Here is a 19,850-nt window from a genome sequence, read left to right as displayed (position 1 = left end):
GGCAATAGGAAGGATCCAAATTCAGAAGAAGAAATGATTAAATTTGTGGTTGTGGTGAAGAGTAGTACAGAATATGTGATACAAGAGTTCATGGCTTATGTAGTAAGATTTCATGAGTCATGGTGAAGATTAAGATACCAGTAGCTGTATTAATGTGAGTATTCTGCTGATACGGCCCCTCAGCAGTACAAACACAGGGTTTTTTCTTTCCTTTTGTCTACATTTATAGAAAAAGGGAAACAAAAAAGGCTTGAGGTTAGACATGGGGTTATGGCAGAGCCAAGCAGAGAAACAAACCCTTCAGAGGCAGCAATAAGCAGTGAGGGCAGGACTATCTTGTTAATTGCCTTGCAGAAGTCTTTGTCCTGGACCAGATCCTGTGTGAGACAGTTCTGAAGCAATGCCTAATTTTGAAAACCTAATTTACAAGATGGTGGACAGCAGATGGGTAAGGGCAGGAGAGCACAGGGAAATGGTGTGGTATTGCTTTGATTTGTTTGGTCCCAGTGAATATTTTCTGAGTACTGTAGTGAAGGAAGTTTTATGGAAGGAGCTGAAAGACAGTGAGGTGGATTTGTGAGTTTTTAGGAGCATGTCCCAGGTAAGAGGGTGGAGGAAGGGAGGAAGTGCCTGCTTTGAATGTTAAAAGATGGTTGGCATCCAGTGCTGAGCAAAGCGCTTCTCCTGTGAATGAGAAACCGAAGATGGGGTGAGGATGAGCTGTGACATACTGAAAACGTGACAAGTGATGGGACTGAACATTAAATAGGAACGTGTCATGACCAAGTGGCAGCAGTGCTCCAGGTGGGTATGATCAAGGCCACAGGACACCTATGCCAGCAGAAAGAAGAATCCCATCAGCACTCTGGAGAAGAGCTGAGGAAGTGATCACTTCATTCACTGCTTATCTATTGCTGCTTCCATCAGCAGTGTATTGATTCTGGCCTGAACAACCCAGCACTAGGGGTAGTTTTATTTAGGAAAACAAGTGGATTTAATCAGAGCAACCAATAATAATTAACTAGTGAATTGAACATTGAACCCTTCTCTGGCATTAATGATAAGGGGGTTGTTCCTGAGCAATTACTCATTGTATCATCCTTGACTTCTAAGTTACCTACTAAATCTATGAACAATGAGACAGCAGAAATCTTGCAGTCACCCTACAGTGCCCTTTTACCTACTGGTCCTCAAAAACATGCATGATGAAGCAAATTCAGTTCTGGCCTTAGCATAGCACCATCTGTATCTGCCCCCACACTTCCACTTTTCTAAGCAGGAGGGTGATGATTCAGTGTCAGTCACCCTCCTCAGGAATGGTCCTCTGGCCATCTCAGGTATTGGGGATTGCCTTACAATGAAGATTCAGTCTCTTGGGTTTTGTGGTCAGGCAGCAGCTGTAACATCCAGACAGCACAGAGATGTGGGAAAGAGAGAGGCAAAAGGAAGAGCTGGGAAAGTCTCCAGGTTCTGCAGGCCAGAAGAAGCTGTTAAGAGGAACCCAGACCCTGGAGACACAAAGACTACCGCAGTATGCGGTCAGCTCAGCTACCAGATGTTGCAAGTTCCTAGGCCTGGAGCACTGCTGGTGTCCTGGGCCTCTGTGCTGAGTGGCACATGAGAAAAAGGGTCCTGTCATCTTTGGCTTCTGAAGGATGAGCTTTTTCTGGGCTTTTTGGCAGCATTCAGCAGGCTTGTAGAGGCAGGAGAGGTCTGTTTCTCCAAAGTAGTGTCTTCAGTGGGTCAATATGAGCTCATCCGTGTTGGTGTGCACTGATGAAAACTGTGGTTTCTGAGCAATGGCTGTGATGTTCTGCAGTGACTCTGTGACGGGGGTTCCATACATTTCCCCTTTGATTTCTTTCTTCCTCAGTTCCCTTCCCCGGAGCACATGTGGATTCCAAAGCCCCTTTGGTCACTGCTTGGTGTGTGGTGTTGTGCAATAGCACAAAGTTAACAATTAACTGCGTGTCATCGGGGATTTTGTCCCAGCACCACCTCAGGGTGTATAGGGACTTTTGTCCCAAGCAGCCACCCAGGACTCTCATAGCCAGGCACAGCAAGGGGAAAGAGCCGCTGTCTCCTCTCCTGAATGATGTCGGCAGCCCTGGATGAGTTCTGTGGCTCTGTCTTTTGGGTAAGTGACTGCATTACCCTCATTGCCTGCTCTTGGTGTAGGACAGTCACTGGAAGGGACAGCAGTAGATCCCAAGGCTTCTTCATCCAGTGGGACCCAACTGCCCACAGCCAGCAGAGATTTTGCTATTTACCCAGGACTGCCTTGGCAGTGAGCGCTGTGCACTGCCTGTGCAGTGTCGATGTAAACGACAGTTCCCTGCATGAGCCCTGTCCTGTTTTAGCCCTGCAGCCCAGCTGGGATCACAGGGCAACCTTTTGGGGAATGGTTTGGGTCCAGCTGCTGCAGTTGGCTTGGCAAGTGGTGGTTGTGGAGGAGGCTCCCCCAGGTTCAGGCAGATAGATGAGGAGGGGGACATCACCTGGGACTGTGGCTGACTGCTGAAATGCTCTGCCAGGAAAGTGAGTGCTGAGGAGAGGGGTGTGATGGGGTGGAGTGGGGTGGGCAAGTGCTATAGAAATGCTGGCTCTTGTGCTGTGAGGGTCAAGCCATCCCAAGTGACTTGGTTGTCTGTCTTTGCTGCCTCCAGAATGCCTCTTACCTCAATCGTTCAGATGCTGACCTGCCAGTGTGTTTCCAGCAAACTGTGCTGGTTTGGATTCCCCTTGTCTTTTTGTGGATTTTGGGTCCATGGCAGATCCTGCCTATGTGTAAATCCAGAGACAAGAAATCATCTGTGACCAAACTCTACATCATTAAACAGGTAGAGTGGGAATGAGGGGGCACAGATGGCAGGCAACAGCAGCCTGGGATGGAGGGGTAGTAAGTGGAAAGCCTCTGGGCTGGAGTCAGGTGTGGGATGGAGAGATGAGAAGCGTAGGAGAGAAGGAGCAATGTGCTAAGGCACCAAATGGAACAGAAACGTGAAGGCATATCTGGAACGGAGGGGGATGACAGAGCTGGGATACACTGGGAGGGAGGGCAGAAGTGTGTACTGGGGTCTCTCATCTTGTGCGCTGTTACCCTCCAAGTCTAAATTGTGTTAGTGCTCCTGTGGCAGTGCTCCAGCTCCACAGGGCCCTAGAAACCTCTCCCAGGCCACGTTTGGGTTGGAAAGGATGTAATGGTGTATGGGACAGTGCTTTTATGCCCAACCATGTTGTGTCCCACTGGCTCCCGGTCCCGCAGTGGGCTGGGTCTCCCCTCACGGCTGCTCCCCTCTCCCTGCAGGTGCTGACGACCTTGCTGATGCTGACGGCAGTGGCAGAGCTTGTCCTGACGGTTGTAGAAGGGGCAGAGCAGGATCCTCTGCCAGCTGTGCAGTACACAAACCCCAGCCTGTACATCGCCACCTGGGTAAGGGATCAGCCGGTCAATGTGCTGTGTTAGGGTGTGATATCACAGGGCCAAGCAGCAGAGCACTTCTCTAGCACAGAGATCAGCAGGAAGGCGTGTCCACGAGGTAAATGTAAGCCTGAAAAGTGGGTAAGGACTAGCTCCGAACTGGTGTGGGCGGTGCATGAAGGCGATAGGTTGAGGGCAGATGTCTCTTCGTACGGTGCTCCTCTTATCCTTAAAACTGACATGGATACTGTGCCTGTGAGAGCAGCTGAGATTTCTGGCAGAAGCCTTGGCAGCAGCAGTGTGGGATTCAAAGGACCGATTGCACAGCATGAATGTCACACCGTGGCTTGCTGCTCTGATGTCTCACAGCTTCCCATGGATTGATGCTCAGTTTTGTGTGAAGAGTCAGGAAGTGTCACAGGGTACCCAGGAATTGAAGAGAGCTGAGGACATAGGAGCCGTTAGCTCCATGGTATATGTGCATGGAAGTTGCAGATGTCTTGTGTGAGACATGGGATATTCCAACAGTCTTAAAGCCAGAACATTCACAAACTACACTTCAAAGCAAAAGTAACACCCCTGCTTGCTATCTTTCATGTTTTGTCACATCATTTACTTTCTTGTGGAGTTCATGTGAGATTGTAAGGCAAGGGGGGTTGCATTGCTGGGACACTGGTCTGGCTTTAGTTCCAGGTCTGAAGGCAATGTGCAGGAGACAGGGTATGACACCTCCCAGCTGGGCATGTCTGAAAATCTGGGGTGAGAACAATTAAAAAGAAGGTGCCCTGCTGTGATGTCAGGTACCTTCAGCCCTTGCTTTTCCCATGAGGAGCCTGACCTTATGTCTGCTTAAAATAAACCTTTGCACTATGCAATTAACTGCAAAGGTTATGTAGGGTTGGCAGTGAGCTCGGGCACTGGGAGCTCAGTGTCTTCAAGGCAGTGAGTCCCAGCAGATCACAAGCATGGGCATCCCAGGATGCTCCAAAGGCAGGTTTAGAGCCCAGACCCAGTCCTGCAATCTTACCATAACTTCTGATTTTCCTTCCACCAGCTCCTGGTTCTGTTGATCCATGATGCACGACGCTTCTGTTTGCGAAGAGACTCAGGGATACTTTTCTGCTTCTGGACACTATCCCTGCTCTGTGGGGTCTTGACGTTCCAGTCACTCCTCCGGCGAGCCCTGCAGGTTGGGTTTGGCAGGAAGCTCTCTGCTTCCCCACTGTCTTGCTCTGTCCCCAAATGAAGTCCCTTCAGATTTCATCTCTTGGCAAGCTCTCAGTGGTGTTGTTGAGGTCCCAGCTGCCCTAGGGACCTTGGGGAACCAGAAAAGACTTGAGAAAGAGTTACTGTTTGAGTTGATCCTGTCTCTCTGGAGAGACATAATCTCTCCAGGACCTATTTCTCCTCTTGTAGACTTAAGGGAGGAGGTCAGGGAAAAGCAAGGAGGGGTGGTGAAGGGAAGCTGAGCCAGAACCCAGATCGAGTTTTGCACAGCCCTGTTGGGCTCAGCTGTTCACTGCCTTGGGGGTGAGCCTTGTCTCTGAGCACCAGATGGCCTTGAGACAAGCCCCAGCAGTCACCCTGGGCTCTCTGTTCTTGCAGGTGCCAATCTCTGATGTACCACGGTTTGTCCTGTTCTTCATCTCCTACGGGCTCCAGCTGCTGCTCTTCCTTGTCTCAGGCTTCTCAGACATTGCCCCAGAAACAAAAGAAATCAAGAAGAAGGTGCGAGTTCCACGTGGGAGTGGGCTCTGGGCTCAGGGTACCACATCCTGCCTGGTGTTGCATGGGGCAGGGTGGGCTCCATACAGACTCCTCCTGGCCCCTGTGGGAGGGAAGACCTGAGGGCTTCTGCAAGGGGCACAGGAAGAGCTGGAGTTTGCAGCCTAGAGCATCTGCATGTGTGTCCCAGGGGGACTGCTTCTGCCTGTGGATGGGTTGGAGTTGGCACAGTTTGAAACCTCTGTGGTTCCCTAATGGCTGGGGATGCTGAGTCAGCTCTTGTCCACACCATTGATCCCTCAGCATCAATGATGTCTTGGTTTGTACCCTAGAACCCAGAGGTGACGGCCTCCTTCCTGAGCTCCATCACCTTTGAATGGTACAGCAGGTAAGCAGGGCCATGTGGGAGGTGAGCTGGTAAAAGACAGGGGTGCCTTAGGGCTGGCCCAGCCCTCTTTGGAGGAGCCGTCAACACAGGATGCTTGGAGGTAGTAGTGAGAGGCACCGCATTCAGGACAGCCTGAGCTCAGGGCTGTGAGGGCTCTGCATTTGCAGCAAGGATTCTCCAACTGGTGCAGTGCAGAAACTTGCTGAAGAGAGATTTCTCTGCCCCACAGCATGGTTTTCAAAGGCTATCGGAAACCCTTGGAGATAGAGGATGTCTGGGAATTGAAAGCTAAAGACAAGACGCAGTCTATTTACGCTGTTTTCGAGAAGAACATGAAGACTGCGGTGAGGAAGGCTCAAGCAGAGCTGGAGAAACGGAAACGCAAGAAAAGACGACGGGAAGGTGACTTGGACCATGTGAACAACATAAGCAAGGCCCAGAGCCAAGACATCCTGGTGCTGGTAAATCCCTTCCTACTTTTGTCCTTGCATGGGACTGAGAGATCCAGGTCCAGCCTTGGGGACTAGGGTCATCTCACTTCCCTGTAGTCCCCTTTGCTGCAGGACTATAGGCAAGGAGAGGCGAACCTATCACAGGGTCTTCCCTGTCTTCAGTAGATCCCTATGTTTTGAGAGACCAAGGAAGTCTCCATCCTTCTGCCCTACAGGAAGACAGGAACCACCCTCAAGTCTGCAGTAAAAGCAGCTCCCTCATCTCAGTCTTTCCCTACCTCAGATACCTCCTAGCAACATCACTCTGTGATCACCCCTGGCCTCTGATTCTTCCAGGGTTGCCTGATTTTTGGCCTGAGAGGTTCAGACTATCTGGGTTTTGCAATTGTCTTTACCACACGAGAGAGGTGTTAGTACTGGGGGTGTACAGCATGAGCAGAGATCAGAGGGGATGTGATGGGAGGTAAAGCTAAGGCTTCGTTGAAGATACCTGGTCTGGGGTCTGTGGTGCTGCCCTGGGAGCATCCTTGCAGGTGCAGGGAGCCTATACAACCAGCTCCTTTACTTCAGCGTGGGCTTCCCTCTAGGAGGAGAAGCAGCCAAAGAAGAAGAAGGGAGACAAAGGGGACTCGGGCTCTCAGAAGGATTACCCCAGGGGCTGGCTGATAAAAACCCTGTGCAAGACCTTCTGGCAGAACCTCCTGCTGTCGGTGCTTTTCAAGGTGGTGCACGATGTAATCGTGTTTGTCAGCCCCCAGCTGCTCAAGTGAGTCCTTTGTCCCTGTCCATGTCTGGCTATGCACCCAGCCCCACCACCTCCCTGTGTGCACTGCATCCAACTCCACCATCTCCATACATGTACATCTCCTAGCCCCACACCCTGGGGACCTTTTGTGCCCTCACCAAAGATGTGAGAATATGTCATTAAACTACACAGTTTAATGAAGAACTGATGAGAGCTGGCTGCCAGCTCTTACAGATTGTATCTTGCTTCCTGCTTTCTCCATCATTTGTTACACAGTCCTGCTCCTTCCTTGGAGACAGTCTCTTCTTTCACCCCTTCATGAATTAGCCCATCTCAGCCCAACAGGACCTGCCTGGTTTGTTCTGCAGTGCTGCACAGTCTCTGACATTAGTTACTCACTACTGAATGTCAAACGCAGTGCCCCTGCACAACAGGGACACCCAGCAGAGCAGAAGTCCCAGCTTGCTGAGCATCAAGCCAGCTGGTCTGGGTCTCTGTCACTGTTCTCATGAGGGGCCTCTCCCTGTGCTGGTTTGGAGCATCCTCCCTGGGTCTGTCTTAATAGGGTGAGGGCCTCATGGACTTCTTTACCCCCCAGGTTGCTGATTGCCTTTGTGTCGGATGAGGAGTCCTTTACCTGGCAAGGCTACATGTATGCCATCCTGCTCTTCCTCTCAGCACTGATCCAGTCCCTCTGCCTCCAGCAGTACTTCAGCTTGTGCTTCCAGCTTGGCATACAAGTGCGTGCCAGTCTCATTGCTGCCATCTACAAGAAGGTTGGTATAGCCCTGTCATCTCCCCTGTCAGCTTCCTCTAAGCTATGCTGAGGATACCAGCATCTGCCCCATCAATGTGAGGGCAACTGGGGTGTATGCCTTTTACTTCCTAGGAAGGCACAGGAGAGCTTGGCTTGTGGGACACCCACCCAGCACTGGGCACACTGTTGTTGCTAGTTCTGAGATACACATGCTGCAGCCCTGTGCTTGAGAACTACCAGGGGATGAGAGAGGTTTCTCCTCAGGACAGCTGCTGCTAGGATTGCTGCATGGGGACATGCTTCTTTGCTCCTAGCATCCAGTGGCTCCTGGTGTGCAGGCAGTGATGACAGCACCTATAGTCAACAGAGGCATCAGGACCAAACCCAGGAGCGGCTTCTGCCTGGCCTAATTCCCTACTCTGCACCATGCTGCTGGCATCCTCACTGCTCCCAGCCTGGCTTGCAGTGACTTCTTTCTCCTTCCAGTCACTCACCATGTCCGGTGCCACCCGCAAGGAGTCTACTGTGGGAGAGACTGTGAATCTGATGTCAGCTGATGCCCAGAGGTTCATGGACATGGCCAACTTTGTTCACCAGCTGTGGTCATCCCCCCTGCAAATCATCCTGTCCATTGTCTTCCTATGGGGAGAGCTGGGCCCCTCTGTCCTGGCTGGCCTCGCGGTCATGGTGCTGCTCATCCCCATAAATGCGTTCCTGGTTGCCAAATCCAAAACCATCCAGGTCAGTGATGGGTACAAGATCCTCCCTGGCCTCCCACTCCTGAGGCTCACTGTTGCTCCCCTCACTCATTTCCACCCTCCCATCCCTTCCCTTCCCTGTTTTGCTGTAGATTTTTCCCATCCTAGGAAGTTCATCTGCCTTGGGCTGGGGGTATCTCTAGCCTGAGCCAAGGGGTGATCAGCTGAGATGGGCTGGAGGCAGATGAGACCTGTTCTACCACCACAGTTGAACTTGAACAGGGCTGGGAGCAGCCTTGAGGGCTGAAAGTTAGATATCACCAACCATAAAACAAAGCTTTAGCTCCTACCTGATGACAGGGCACTGTTTTAATCCGTGTTGCCCAGGGCCCCAGCAAGCCAAGGTCCAGCTTTATGGGATGTCTTCCCTGGGCTCTGGAGCCCACCTTTCCTTTCTCTGTGGCAGCGCAGATATATTTCAAAGGGTGAGCTGCTGTCTGGTTTAGGTGACCTCTGGTTCTTCCTTTTGTAGGTGAGAAACATGAAGAACAAGGATGAACGCATGAAAATAATGAGTGAGATCCTCAATGGAATCAAGGTGAGCAGTGGGGTGGAGATACCCAGGAAGCTGCTGTGCCTGTCTTCTTGCTGCACTGTACCTGGGGATATCAGACCAGTACAGCCCTACAGCATCAGTGTTATAGTCTAGTTTGGGGCCCTCGTCTCTGCAATTCCCTTGGTTTCCTCACCTTTTGAAAGGTTGGATAGGGAATAGCTCTGGGTACCTGGAACAAGACTTGGGAGCCAAGAGAGGGTTTTCTGGAGGTTTCCTGGGTGGCTGTGGTGCTGAGCTGGCTGTCGTGGTGCTGAGCTGGCTGCTATGGTACAGAGGGACTGGAAGTGACCTGTAAGCCAATGATGAGGCAGTGAATATGCTGTGGGGAAGTGCTTTAAGCCATGGGGCAGTTCAGGAGAGGAGAGATGCAGTGGCCAAGAAGGCTTCTGAGCAAGCCAGGAGCTGAAGATGGAGGTGTTGGCTATCAGTGAGCTGAGTGTGGATGTTGGCATTCTCATGAGGCCAGCATCTGCTCACCCTGCTCCTCCAACAGATCCTGAAGCTTTTTGCCTGGGAGCCCTCATTTGAGAAGCGAGTCAATGAGATCCGAGCACGTGAGCTCAAGAACTTGTTGAACTTCAGTTACCTGCAGTCAGTATCCGTTTTTGTCTTCACATGTGCCCCCTTCCTGGTGAGTGCCAGCAGGCCTGGGGAGAGCTGCACCTTCCTCAGAGCTGGGTTGGGCTATGTCCAAGGAGGTGGGAAAGATTGTGAACCTCCGCTGGAGTGCTCCTGCAGCAAGGAAGGGGCTGGTTTACAGATGCTTGGGATGCAGAGAATGGTCCTGGCTGCTGGCAGGAGAGTATGGTGGAAAGGGGTCCATCAGAGTGGTGAGATGGGGCCCAAAGAAGAAGGGAAGCAGAAGGGGAACAGGTCCCCAGGAGGAAGGCACTGCTGAGGCCTTAGGGGATCATGAGGGTCTGGGCTGCACTCAACCACACTGATGGTGCCTTTCCCTGCTATCTGTTCTAGGTCTCCTTGGCCAGCTTTGCTGTCTATGTGCTGGTGGATGAGAACAACATCCTGGATGCAGAGAAGGCCTTTACTGCCATCTCCCTTTTCAATGTGCTGCGCTTCCCCATGGCCATGCTGCCCATGGTCCTCTCTTCCCTGGTGCAGGTCAGCCCTCACATTGGGCATGGGGATCTTATGATACCTCTGCCCAGACCAGCACATGGGGCTCACATGTGTGATAGGCCTTGGATAGCCAGGGGTCAGTGCATGGGATTCTGTGCGTAGTGGGGTGGGACAGGACTCACATAAGTGACACAGGGGCTCAGAGGCTGGGGCTGGTGCTCTGTGTGTATGGGGTGCTCTGCTTACGGGGCCATCCCCTTTCTGCCATGGCAGACCAATGTGTCTACAGTGAGGCTGGAGCGCTACCTGGGGGGAGAAGACCTGGACACCTCAGCCATCCACCACAGCCCCATTGAAGGCAGGTTACTCCCTGTGGGTCATGGGCTGGACCAGCCTTATGCTTTCCCAGCCTGAGAGGTGGCTCTTTTCTGACAGGCAGTGCCGTGCGTTTCTCGGAGGCCACCTTTGCCTGGGAGCAGGATGGGGATGCTGCAATAAGAGAGTGAGTGCTCTGTGCTGTGCTGGGGGCAGATAGGTGGGACTGGGAGTCTTTCTGTGTGTTACCTGGGGCTGGCAGTCACCTCTCACAGTGCTGCTAGAAGTGAGTGATCCAGAGACACTGCTCTGTGCTGGTCCCATGCAGGAGCTGGTGGGTGACCTGGGAGTGCTCATGCCCTCATGTCTTTGCAGTGTCAACCTGGACATCACACCTGGGAGCCTTGTGGCCGTGGTGGGGGCTGTGGGCTCAGGCAAGTCTTCACTGGTGTCAGCCATGCTTGGGGAGATGGAGCATATCAAGGGACACATCAACATCCAGGTGAGAGGAGCGGGCACAGGAGACTGCTTGGGAGCTCAGTGGGGAGATAGCAGGCCAGGACTGGTCATAGAGTGGTGCCTGTGGGCAAGGACATGCTGCAGGAGGTGGCTGTGCTCAGGCTGATGCTCTGATGAGGCAGCTCTTCTTGTCTCTCTCTTTCCAGGGCTCCCTAGCTTATGTCCCACAGCAGGCATGGATCCAGAATGCCACACTGAAAGACAATATACTTTTTGGGTCAGAACTGGATGAAACCAGGTATCAGCAGGTCATCAAAGCCTGCGCCCTCCTTCCAGACCTGGAACTGCTGCCTGCAGGTGACCAGACAGAGATTGGAGAGAAGGTATCAGCCCTGGGCACTATGGGTCACCAGAGCACCTGCAGCAGAGGACAGAGCTGTCACTCTGTGCCAACCCAGTGCTCAGAGATGTCCTTTCCCTTCCAGGGCATTAACCTCAGTGGGGGCCAGAAGCAGCGAGTCAGCCTGGCCAGGGCAGTGTACAGCAATGCAGACATCTATGTTCTGGATGACCCACTGTCTGCTGTGGATGCTCACGTCGGCAAGTACCTCTTCAAGCATGTGCTGGGGCCAAAAGGGCTGCTGAAAAATAAGGTGAGCACCCCTGCCCTTCCCACCACCCAGCCAGGCAGGGAGGGCACTGGGATGGTGCTGACCATTCAGGAAGCCTGAGATTGCTTGCTTGGGAACAGAGGGGTCCTGTGGCTTTCATGTGGAGCTGCAGCAAGCAGGAGAGGCCTCATGGGTCACCAGAGAGGGGTGCCCTGTATCTCTATAGCCAGGTGTTGATGAGCAGAGAGGTCCACAAGTAGGGGATGGAGAGCCTGCAAGCCCATGCCTGGGGGCCACAGAGCTCTGCGATGCTCACTACCCTGCAACCACTTTATTGCAGACACGGATCTTGGTGACGCACAGTATCAGTTTCCTGCCCCAGGTTGATAACATTGTGGTGATGGTGGCAGGAGCAGTGACAGAGCAAGGCTCCTATGGCACCCTCCTTGCAAACAGGGGGGCCTTTGCCCAGTTTCTGAACTTGTACGGCAGACAGGAGAAGGATGCTTCAGAGAAAAACACCACAGGTACTGGGAACAAAATGGGGCTGTGTGTGTGTCTTGGGGATATGAAAAACCTGGCTCTATCTGGCTCAGATGCTAATGGTGGATCCCATGAACCCTACCCGGCTTATGGCAATCTGCAGCACAAGAACTTTCTGCCTATGATTTGCATCCAGGCATTGGGTTGAACAGCCAGCAAAGGACCTGTCTATAAATTTTTTCCTCCCTTTTTAGTTTGTTTATGTTTATGGGTCCTATAATCTTATGTGACAACAGGCTCCATATCTTAGTGATGCTGGGGTGAGAAAGATCCTTTGGTTTATAAACATGTGGTTGGATAACAATCAATCTTTATCATGTCCCCCACTGCTATGGGGAGGAGGGGTGTCAGTCAGGTGGATGCTCACCCCAGTTTTCCAGCTGGAGCCTGGCTTTTCCCAGTCCATCCCCACAGGATCTACCTCCACCGGCTCAGAGGGATCCTCCTGATCGGGAGTGATAGGACCTTCCAGATCTTGCACCTATTAACAAGCACAAATCTCTGCTTGAGGTCCCACCACTGGTACTGGAATAAATTGGCAGGAGGGACTACCTCCATGCAGGCCTTTAGCCCTGTGTCCCCTGTCTGTTCTCCCTCCAGCACAATGGATTTCTTCCTCTTGCTGCTGTACTGGGCTTGCAGCAGCTCTAGAGGTGTGATGTGTGGTGGCAGGACAGCCTGAGCCTGGGGTGTAGCAGATGCATAGTGCACAGGATCTGCTCTCTCCTCAGTGCCTAACCCTACTCTCCCTCATCCCTGTGCTTGTAGATATTGCCTTAGCTGGGGATGAAGAGCAGGGTGATGAAGATACTGAGCCTTCAGTGGAAGAGGGCCCTGATGATGTGGTGACCATGACCCTGAAGCGAGAGGCCAGCATCCATCGGAGGGTGTTCAATCACAGGTAGGACTTGACCTGAGCTCTCAGCTCTCTCCCCTGCCCCCTGCACTGCTCCCTTGGAAACAGGGGTCTAGGAGCTTCCTGGGGAGGTTCCTGCTGGGATCCTCCCTCCCTGATCCTACCACCATCTGGGCTGGGTCAGAAGCATCTCATCTTGCCTTTACTCACATCAGTGTGTCACAGCCTTACCCTGCAGTCTTCCCTGAAACTCATGCTGCTGGTGGTTCTGCTTTTGGGGATGATGGCTGCGATTTCATGGCTAAAAATGCCTCTGGCTTCCACAAGGCTCAGTCAAAGCTGCCCCAGTTAAGACATTATTTCCCAGAGGGCTCTAGCACTCGAGTCCCAGTGCAGCATAGGGATGGGCCCCCAGAAGAACAGGACCCATCCAGCACCCTGTGACTAATGGTGCCCATCACCTCCCTGCAGTATTAGTAAAACCAGCACCAATTCCTGGAAGAAGGCCCAGAAGGAGCCCCTGAAGAATGTGAAGGGCCAGAAACTGATTGAGAAAGAAGCTGTGGAAACAGGCAAGGTGAGGATGGATGATGGATGGATAGATGGATGGATGGATGGATGGATGGGTAGGAGTGCTGTGCTGCCCTGGCTCAGTGCTGCAAGACCCAGCTGTGGCTCAGAGAAGCCAGTGCTGTCTGCCTGAGGCTCCAGCCAAGAGACACTGAAGGACACAGAGTGGTGGGCAAGGCAGTGTAGGGGAGAACCATGGGTAGCTAGGCGGGAGTGCCAAGGGTGTGCTGGGTGTTTGCTGGGCATCAGTGATGGGTTGAATTGGTCTACAGGTGAAGTTCTCCATGTACCTGCGGTACCTGCGTGCTGTTGGCTTGTGGTATTCTTTCTGGGTTGCCATGGGCTATGTTGGACAGTATGTTGCCTTCGTGGGTACTAACCTGTGGCTCAGCGCCTGGACTGACGATGCACAACGCTACCTGAATGAGACCTATCCCTTGGAGCAGAGAGACCTGCGGATTGGTGTCTTTGGGGCTCTGGGGGTGTCACAAGGTGAGTGTGGGAGCACAGGGGGTCCCATTCACATCAGCTACAAGGGATATGGCTTGCAAGGCGTGCAGCCAGCAGTGCAGCAAGGAGCAGGGCGGAGAGCACTGTGCTCCTTTGCATGCTGCCGCCTTTCTTCTGGCTTCTGGATGAACTAGAGACCATTACTAGTCTGAAGCCAGCATAGATTGTTCCAGGGAGTCTGTGTAGCCCCTTAGGTTGAAGATTACTGTCCTTGTCAGTTTGGAGATAGTGCTAGGGCCCAAGGCTTTCCAAAAGGGTTCAGTGTTGTCCCCCCTGTAGTGGGACACAGTTACTGGGGCCTCCCAAGAAGATGGAATGAGGAACTATGACAGTGGCTCACTGCAGAGCTGCTGCCTTGCAGCTGCTTGATTTGTCCCTTGAGCCAAAAGGTGCCTGAGGCCGGTGTAAGGTATGAGTTGGTGATGACCATCCTGTGCTCTCCTTGCAGCTCTCTTCCTGTTGTTTGCAACCATCCTGTCTGCCTATGGTGCCACGCGAGCCTCCCGGGTGATGCACCAGCAACTGCTCAGCAACATCCTGCGTGTGCCCATGAGCTTTTATGACACGACTCCAACGGGCCGCATTGTCAATAGGTTTGCCAAGGTAAGAGAACAGCCCCAACAGGGAGAAGCTGTTTGTTCCAACAGGTCTGCAGAGTGTTGGGTGGCAGCATGAACCTGTTGCTGTTCAGCACTGAAGGGCATTGGTGGATGTGAGCTAACTGCAGGGGGATTGGAACTAGATGATCTTAAGGTCCTTTCCAACCCTAACTATTCTATGATTCTATGAGGCAAACCACATCCTGGGCTATGCTAGGAGAAGTGTGGCCAGTAAATCATGGGAAGTTACTATCTCCTCTGCTCAGTGCTAGGGAGGCCACACGTGGATAGTGTGTCCTGTTTTGGGATCACTTGGTCAAGAGGGATGTGAAGAAAGTGTGAAGAGGGTCCGAAGTAGGTTACTAAGAGAGGCAGGAGCCTAGAGCTCATGTCCCATAATGAGCTGTCCTTCTGGTTATGGACTCTCACCAAATATACTATTGGCTATGTAAATGAAGCTCATAAAACAAAGAGAAAATAAGAAAGGAGGGAGAATACGGACAAGCAGTTTTAAGTGCTATACCACTTCTTCCTTTGGTGCCACCTCCTGATTTGGGGGAATAAAAATCTCTCTTGAGAGCAAGCCTATGGGCCTGCTGGGTTTACTCTGAGATTAGAAATTTGTGGTGCCCGGACAGAAGATGGATGATGACCAGCTGGAGACTGGTGTACCTGCATGGACCTGGAGTCAACCCTGTCCCTCTTTCTGCGTTAATTCCTGCTCCTGCATCCTCAGTCCAGATGAAGATGCAATTCCCAAAGCTAGTCTGTGCAAAAGGGATTATTATAGAAAGCTTCTCTGTTAAATCAGCCATTCCTAGTGTAAGAGCTGTGGCCCCAACTGGGCTTGTGACCCTAGCACCAATTCAGCGTTATCCAGTATTTCTGCAAGTGTCTGGCACTTCGTTGCCACACAGGTGTGTAGGGACCTGTATCTGTGGGGTTTGGGTTCTTCCCTCTCTCTCGGGTCACTGACTGCTTCTCCACATCTCTTTGTATGTTCCAGGACATCTTCACAATAGATGAGACCATTCCCATGTCCTTCCGCAGCTGGCTCTCCTGTTTAATGGGCATCATTAGCACACTGCTCATGATCACCCTGGCCACCCCATTCTTTGCTCTCATTATCATTCCCTTGGGTATCTTCTACTATTTTGTGCTGGTGAGTAACTGGGGCTTGAGAGAAGCTTGTGCCCTGCTTAGAGCAGCATCTTGATCACTGCCAGGCTTTATGTTGGTAACCAACCTGTGTCCCTCATTTCAGCGCTTCTATGTCTCCACGTCACGCCAGCTGCGGCGTCTGGACTCTGTCACCAGGTCTCCCATCTACTCCCATTTTGGTGAGACAGTGTCTGGCCTTTCTGTGATTCGGGCCTATGGACACCAAGCACGGTTCCTGAAGCAAAATGAGATCACCATGGACATAAACCAGAAAAGTGTTTACTCCTGGATAATCTCAAATAGGTCAGTTTTACCCCTTGGGCCCCTTATGCACAGCCTGCAGCACCTCTGCCCAGGGGCTTCTGGGTTGTCAGGGAAGTCCCTGAGAGGCTGCAGTCTTCCCTTTTGACCTTGGGGTCTGCTCAGGGACTTGTAGATGCTTTGGGGGTGCGAGGGTTGTACAGCTGGGGCTCCTCTGATGCATGGCATTACCAGCACATGAGGTTATGTGTGAGACATGGACTGACAGATGAAATGAACCTGCTTGTGGAACTGGCCACAGACCACATGTAGGTGCAGGTACCATGTGTACAGTGCTGGGTTCAGGCCTGGGTGTGCAGGGATGCTGGCGGGCTGCTGGTCTTACTGGTGGGCCCTGTGTTGGGCACAGGCAGGTGCCTCTCCCACCACCCCTCAGCCTCCTCTCCTGGTGCAGGTGGCTGGCCATCCGTCTGGAGTTCGTTGGGAGTCTGGTGGTCTTCTTCTCTGCACTTCTTGCTGTGATCTCAAAGGGCACTTTGGAGGGTGGCATCGTGGGTCTGTCTGTCTCCTCTGCCCTCAATGTGAGTCACTGAGAGCTTCTGCTGATTGCAGGACAGGGCTGTTCTGCAGGATGCTGCTGTCTGCAGCTCTGATGCATGGAGAGGGATTAGCTGGGGTGTCCCACCACCTGGGGAGCTGCTATGGAACCAGGGGAGCACACATCCCAGTGGGAGGAAGATCCATGCTGCCATGGGAAGGAGCAACATCCTGCTGTGGATCAGAGATGTTGCAGCAAAGCTTTTGAAGGGCTGAGGAGAGGGGGCTGTGGCTGGGGAGTGGAGAGCTAGTGACCAGGCGAGGGATGCTCATGCCCAGGCTGAGCTGAAGTGTTGAGGTGGTTGTCCTTGGGTGCCTGAGGAACTGAGCTCTGCATCCCCTGGCTCTGCCATGCAGGTGACCCAGACACTGAACTGGCTGGTGCGGACATCTTCGGAGCTGGAGACGAACATTGTGGCTGTGGAGCGGGTACATGAGTACACGAAGGTGAAGAACGAGGTGAGGAGACCAGGGTCCAGGCAAACATCACCTGCTCAGTGCTACCCAGCACCGCAGTGTGCAGCCCTCCCAACACTCCCATGTCCCCAGGCTCCATGGGTGACAGAAAAGCGCCCACCCCGTGGCTGGCCCAGCAAAGGGGAGATCCGGTTCGTTGACTACAAAGTTCGGTATCGACCTGAACTGGAGCTGGTTCTTCAGGGGATCACCTGCAACATTGGGAGCACTGAGAAGGTGAGGACTCCTCTGCTTCTGTCCTCACTGCGCTCTTTCCAGAGCGACACTGCATTAGAATTGGTTTTGTCCTTCTGGCTTCAGCCTGTTGGCTGGGGATGGATGGTAACAGGATGTGGCTCCTGGGGATGCAAGCTGCAGGGCAGGGACCAAAGGAGACAGTCTGGAAGATGGCAGTTGCAGATGCAGGGCAGGAAGTCCCATCAGACCAACATGGAGAGCATCTGCCCTGTTTTCATCCCCGGCAGCTGGTCTAAATCACTGCTTCCACAGGTGGGGGTCGTGGGCCGGACTGGGGCTGGAAAATCCTCCCTCACCAACTGCCTCTTCCGGGTGCTAGAGGCTGCTGGAGGGATGATCCTCATTGATGAGGTGGATATAACAACGATCGGCCTCCATGACCTGCGCAGAAACCTCACCATCATCCCCCAGGTGAGCTGCTCCGTCACCTTTCCTTGTCCCACTGGTGCGTGGCCTCCCCAAGCTCTGTTCCCTGAGCCCTTAGTGCATCCCTTGTGCTGCAGTGCCCAAGGACTGAGCGTGTCATTGCAACCTCCCCTGCTCAGCTGCAGGCAGCAGTGGGGGCTGGATGTGGCCAGACTTGGGGCCTGGAGCCATTGCCCTGCTGAACGGCCATGGTGTGGCTGAACATGGTGCTGTCCCTGGTAGGACCCTGTGCTCTTCACGGGCACTCTGCGGATGAACCTGGACCCCTTCGACCAGTACACAGATGAGGAGGTCTGGAAGGCCCTCGAGCTGGCCCACCTGAAGACATTTGTGCAAGACCTTCCTGGGAGGCTGCTCTATGTTGTGAGCGAGGGAGGGGAGAACCTGAGGTGAGCAGATGGCTGGGGGCATGCCCAGCTCCCTTCCCCTTGTCCCAGGAGCAGCAGCCTCCAGCAGTGATTGCCCAGGGACAAGGGCAAAGAACCTTCTGGGAACAAAGGTGGGAGAAAAAAGTCCAGGAGTCAGTGCTGTGAGGGAGCTAGCACACACCAACCCCCCCATGGTGGCCCAAAGAGCACTGAGGGGTGCAGTGCTCAGGGTGGCAGATGGTCAGCAGGAGAAGGCCTGGGCAGGCATGGATTGGGGTCAGGGCAGCATGCGGCAATAGCTTGCAGCAGCCCTGCTGGTGTCCACCTGGTAACTCCTGTTCCCACCTCATCCCAGTGTGGGGCAGAGGCAGCTGGTGTGCCTGGCCCGGGCCCTCCTCCGCAAAGCCAAAATCCTCATCCTGGACGAAGCAACAGCAGCTGTAGATCTGGAAACCGATCATTTAATCCAGACAACGATCCGGAGCGAGTTTGCTGACTGCACTGTCCTTACTATTGCCCACCGCCTCCACACCATCATGGACAGCGACAGGTACTGTGGGACAAGGGGAATGGGAATCTGGACTCCTAGGATGGGGAGAGAGGTGGCCAGCAGCAGGAGCAAGGATGCAGTGACTAGGGCCACAATATACAGCGGTTCTAAGAGAGAAAAATAGAGGGATGGGAAGGATGTCCATGCAGTAGTTATGCCTTTGTGGGGAGAAACGTTTTTTGGGATCCTTCTTTACAGCAACAGACCATAGAGGTGTTTGTCACATGGAGGAGAGCTGTGCCCTCCTCACCTCTGTGCTGAGAGGAGGTGAACCAGAGAACGTGGCTGTAGGAGGGGTGAGGGTTGGTAGGTTATAGTGCCGGTGCCAGCAGTGCTCTCAGCTCGGATCCCGGGAGCTCAGGGCTTCCCATTTTCTGCTGCCAGGGTGATGGTCCTGCAGGCTGGGAGGATTGTGGAATTCGACAGCCCCGAGGAGCTGCTCAGGAAACCGGGCGTGTTCTCCATGATGGCAAAGGATGCTGGCATCACAAACACAGAAACCACCACGCTGTAGGTGGAGTGAGCAGTGTGCGGTGTGCACACACGCAGCTCGCTCCTGCTGGCACTCACCAGGCAGGCACTGGGAAGCGGAGAGGGCGGCTTCTGTGGGACAGAAGATGTGGACTTGTGAGCTGTTAACCTTGCTCCCACACCCTGCCTGCTGTGCACACCAGGGTCTGGAGCTGCCTTGTTTATTCCAGTGTAGAAGGGAGATGCTGTCTGCCAGGCAGGGAGACCACGACCCCCTGGGGGTCTTTGTTTTTGTACTTCAACATGCCAGGGGAACCTAGGTGAGAGATGCTTTAGCACTATGGAATGAAACTTACAGTTTAATTGAAGAGTGAATGCTGTTAATTTATTTACTTGTGTAACTGTTTCTAGCCTTACAATTAAAAGTCTGACTTTACAGCATGCTAAATGAGCCTCGGTTTGGCTTTAAACCTGACTCATGTTTGGGGGAAGCTAGTCACACAGGCTATGCAGACACACATGGGCGAGGGAGTCCAAACTGAGCAGCACAGCTGTACTCAGGCATGGACATTAACTACTCTCTGGCAGCAGAGGTGCAGAAGCCAGGGCCTGCTTGGATTCCTTATGGCTACAGCTCTCTTTGATTGTAGCATGAATAAATACATGAGGCAGTCCCTGGGACTACCCTAACGCTAGTGATGCAGATTTTGGGCTGAATGTGACACAGGCACATATGCATGCTACACTGACATGCACACAAACTGGGGTGGTGTTGGCAAACTCTTGACCCTTCTTCTCGAGCATGAAGGCGAGCTGTAGCACTGAATTTGGCTGCAGGCATGCAGAGCCTGTGCCCTTGCCCTGTGCTCTTGCCCTAGCAAGTCAAGCCCCTTCACCCAGACTGGTGGTGAGCCAGCGTGGAGAGGAGAGGGCAGTGCAATCAAATCTCACTGAGTCTTC

The 19,850-nt window shown here is 53.1% G+C and overlaps 1 protein-coding gene across 3 annotated transcripts; it reads left to right on the top strand.

Annotated features, from left to right (window-relative positions):
- Window positions 1-2,095: 2,095 nt before the first annotated feature.
- On the top strand, window positions 2,096-19,209 carry ABCC2 (ATP binding cassette subfamily C member 2). 3 transcript variants are annotated; one of them, XM_034061812.1, is made up of 32 exons: window positions 2,096-2,137; window positions 2,667-2,840; window positions 3,308-3,433; window positions 4,476-4,610; window positions 5,027-5,149; window positions 5,479-5,534; window positions 5,764-5,995; window positions 6,574-6,752; window positions 7,330-7,507; window positions 7,975-8,229; window positions 8,719-8,784; window positions 9,296-9,433; window positions 9,775-9,921; window positions 10,153-10,241; window positions 10,319-10,381; window positions 10,570-10,696; window positions 10,860-11,036; window positions 11,139-11,306; window positions 11,605-11,791; window positions 12,588-12,708; window positions 13,141-13,240; window positions 13,506-13,725; window positions 14,192-14,346; window positions 15,349-15,504; window positions 15,607-15,806; window positions 16,219-16,345; window positions 16,719-16,820; window positions 16,911-17,054; window positions 17,328-17,486; window positions 17,724-17,890; window positions 18,225-18,419; window positions 18,804-19,209. In XM_034061812.1, exons 1-32 carry the CDS (start codon window positions 2,096-2,098, stop codon window positions 18,931-18,933), a joined length of 4,638 nt encoding a protein of 1,545 aa, XP_033917703.1. In that variant the 3' UTR covers window positions 18,934-19,209. The 3 variants fall into 3 exon arrangements, with proteins under 3 accessions (XP_033917703.1, XP_033917701.1, XP_033917702.1); XM_034061810.1 differs by having other exon boundaries at window positions 12,576-12,708; window positions 13,135-13,240; XM_034061811.1 differs by having other exon boundaries at window positions 11,605-11,815; window positions 12,588-12,696; window positions 13,135-13,240.
- The last annotated feature ends 641 nt before the right edge of the window (window positions 19,210-19,850 follow it).

The sequence above is a fragment of the Melopsittacus undulatus genome, chromosome 4 (genome assembly GCF_012275295.1).
Source record: "Melopsittacus undulatus isolate bMelUnd1 chromosome 4, bMelUnd1.mat.Z, whole genome shotgun sequence".
NCBI lineage: Eukaryota > Metazoa > Chordata > Aves > Psittaciformes > Psittaculidae > Melopsittacus > Melopsittacus undulatus.
This window is presented reverse-complemented; position numbering and strand designations above follow the sequence as displayed.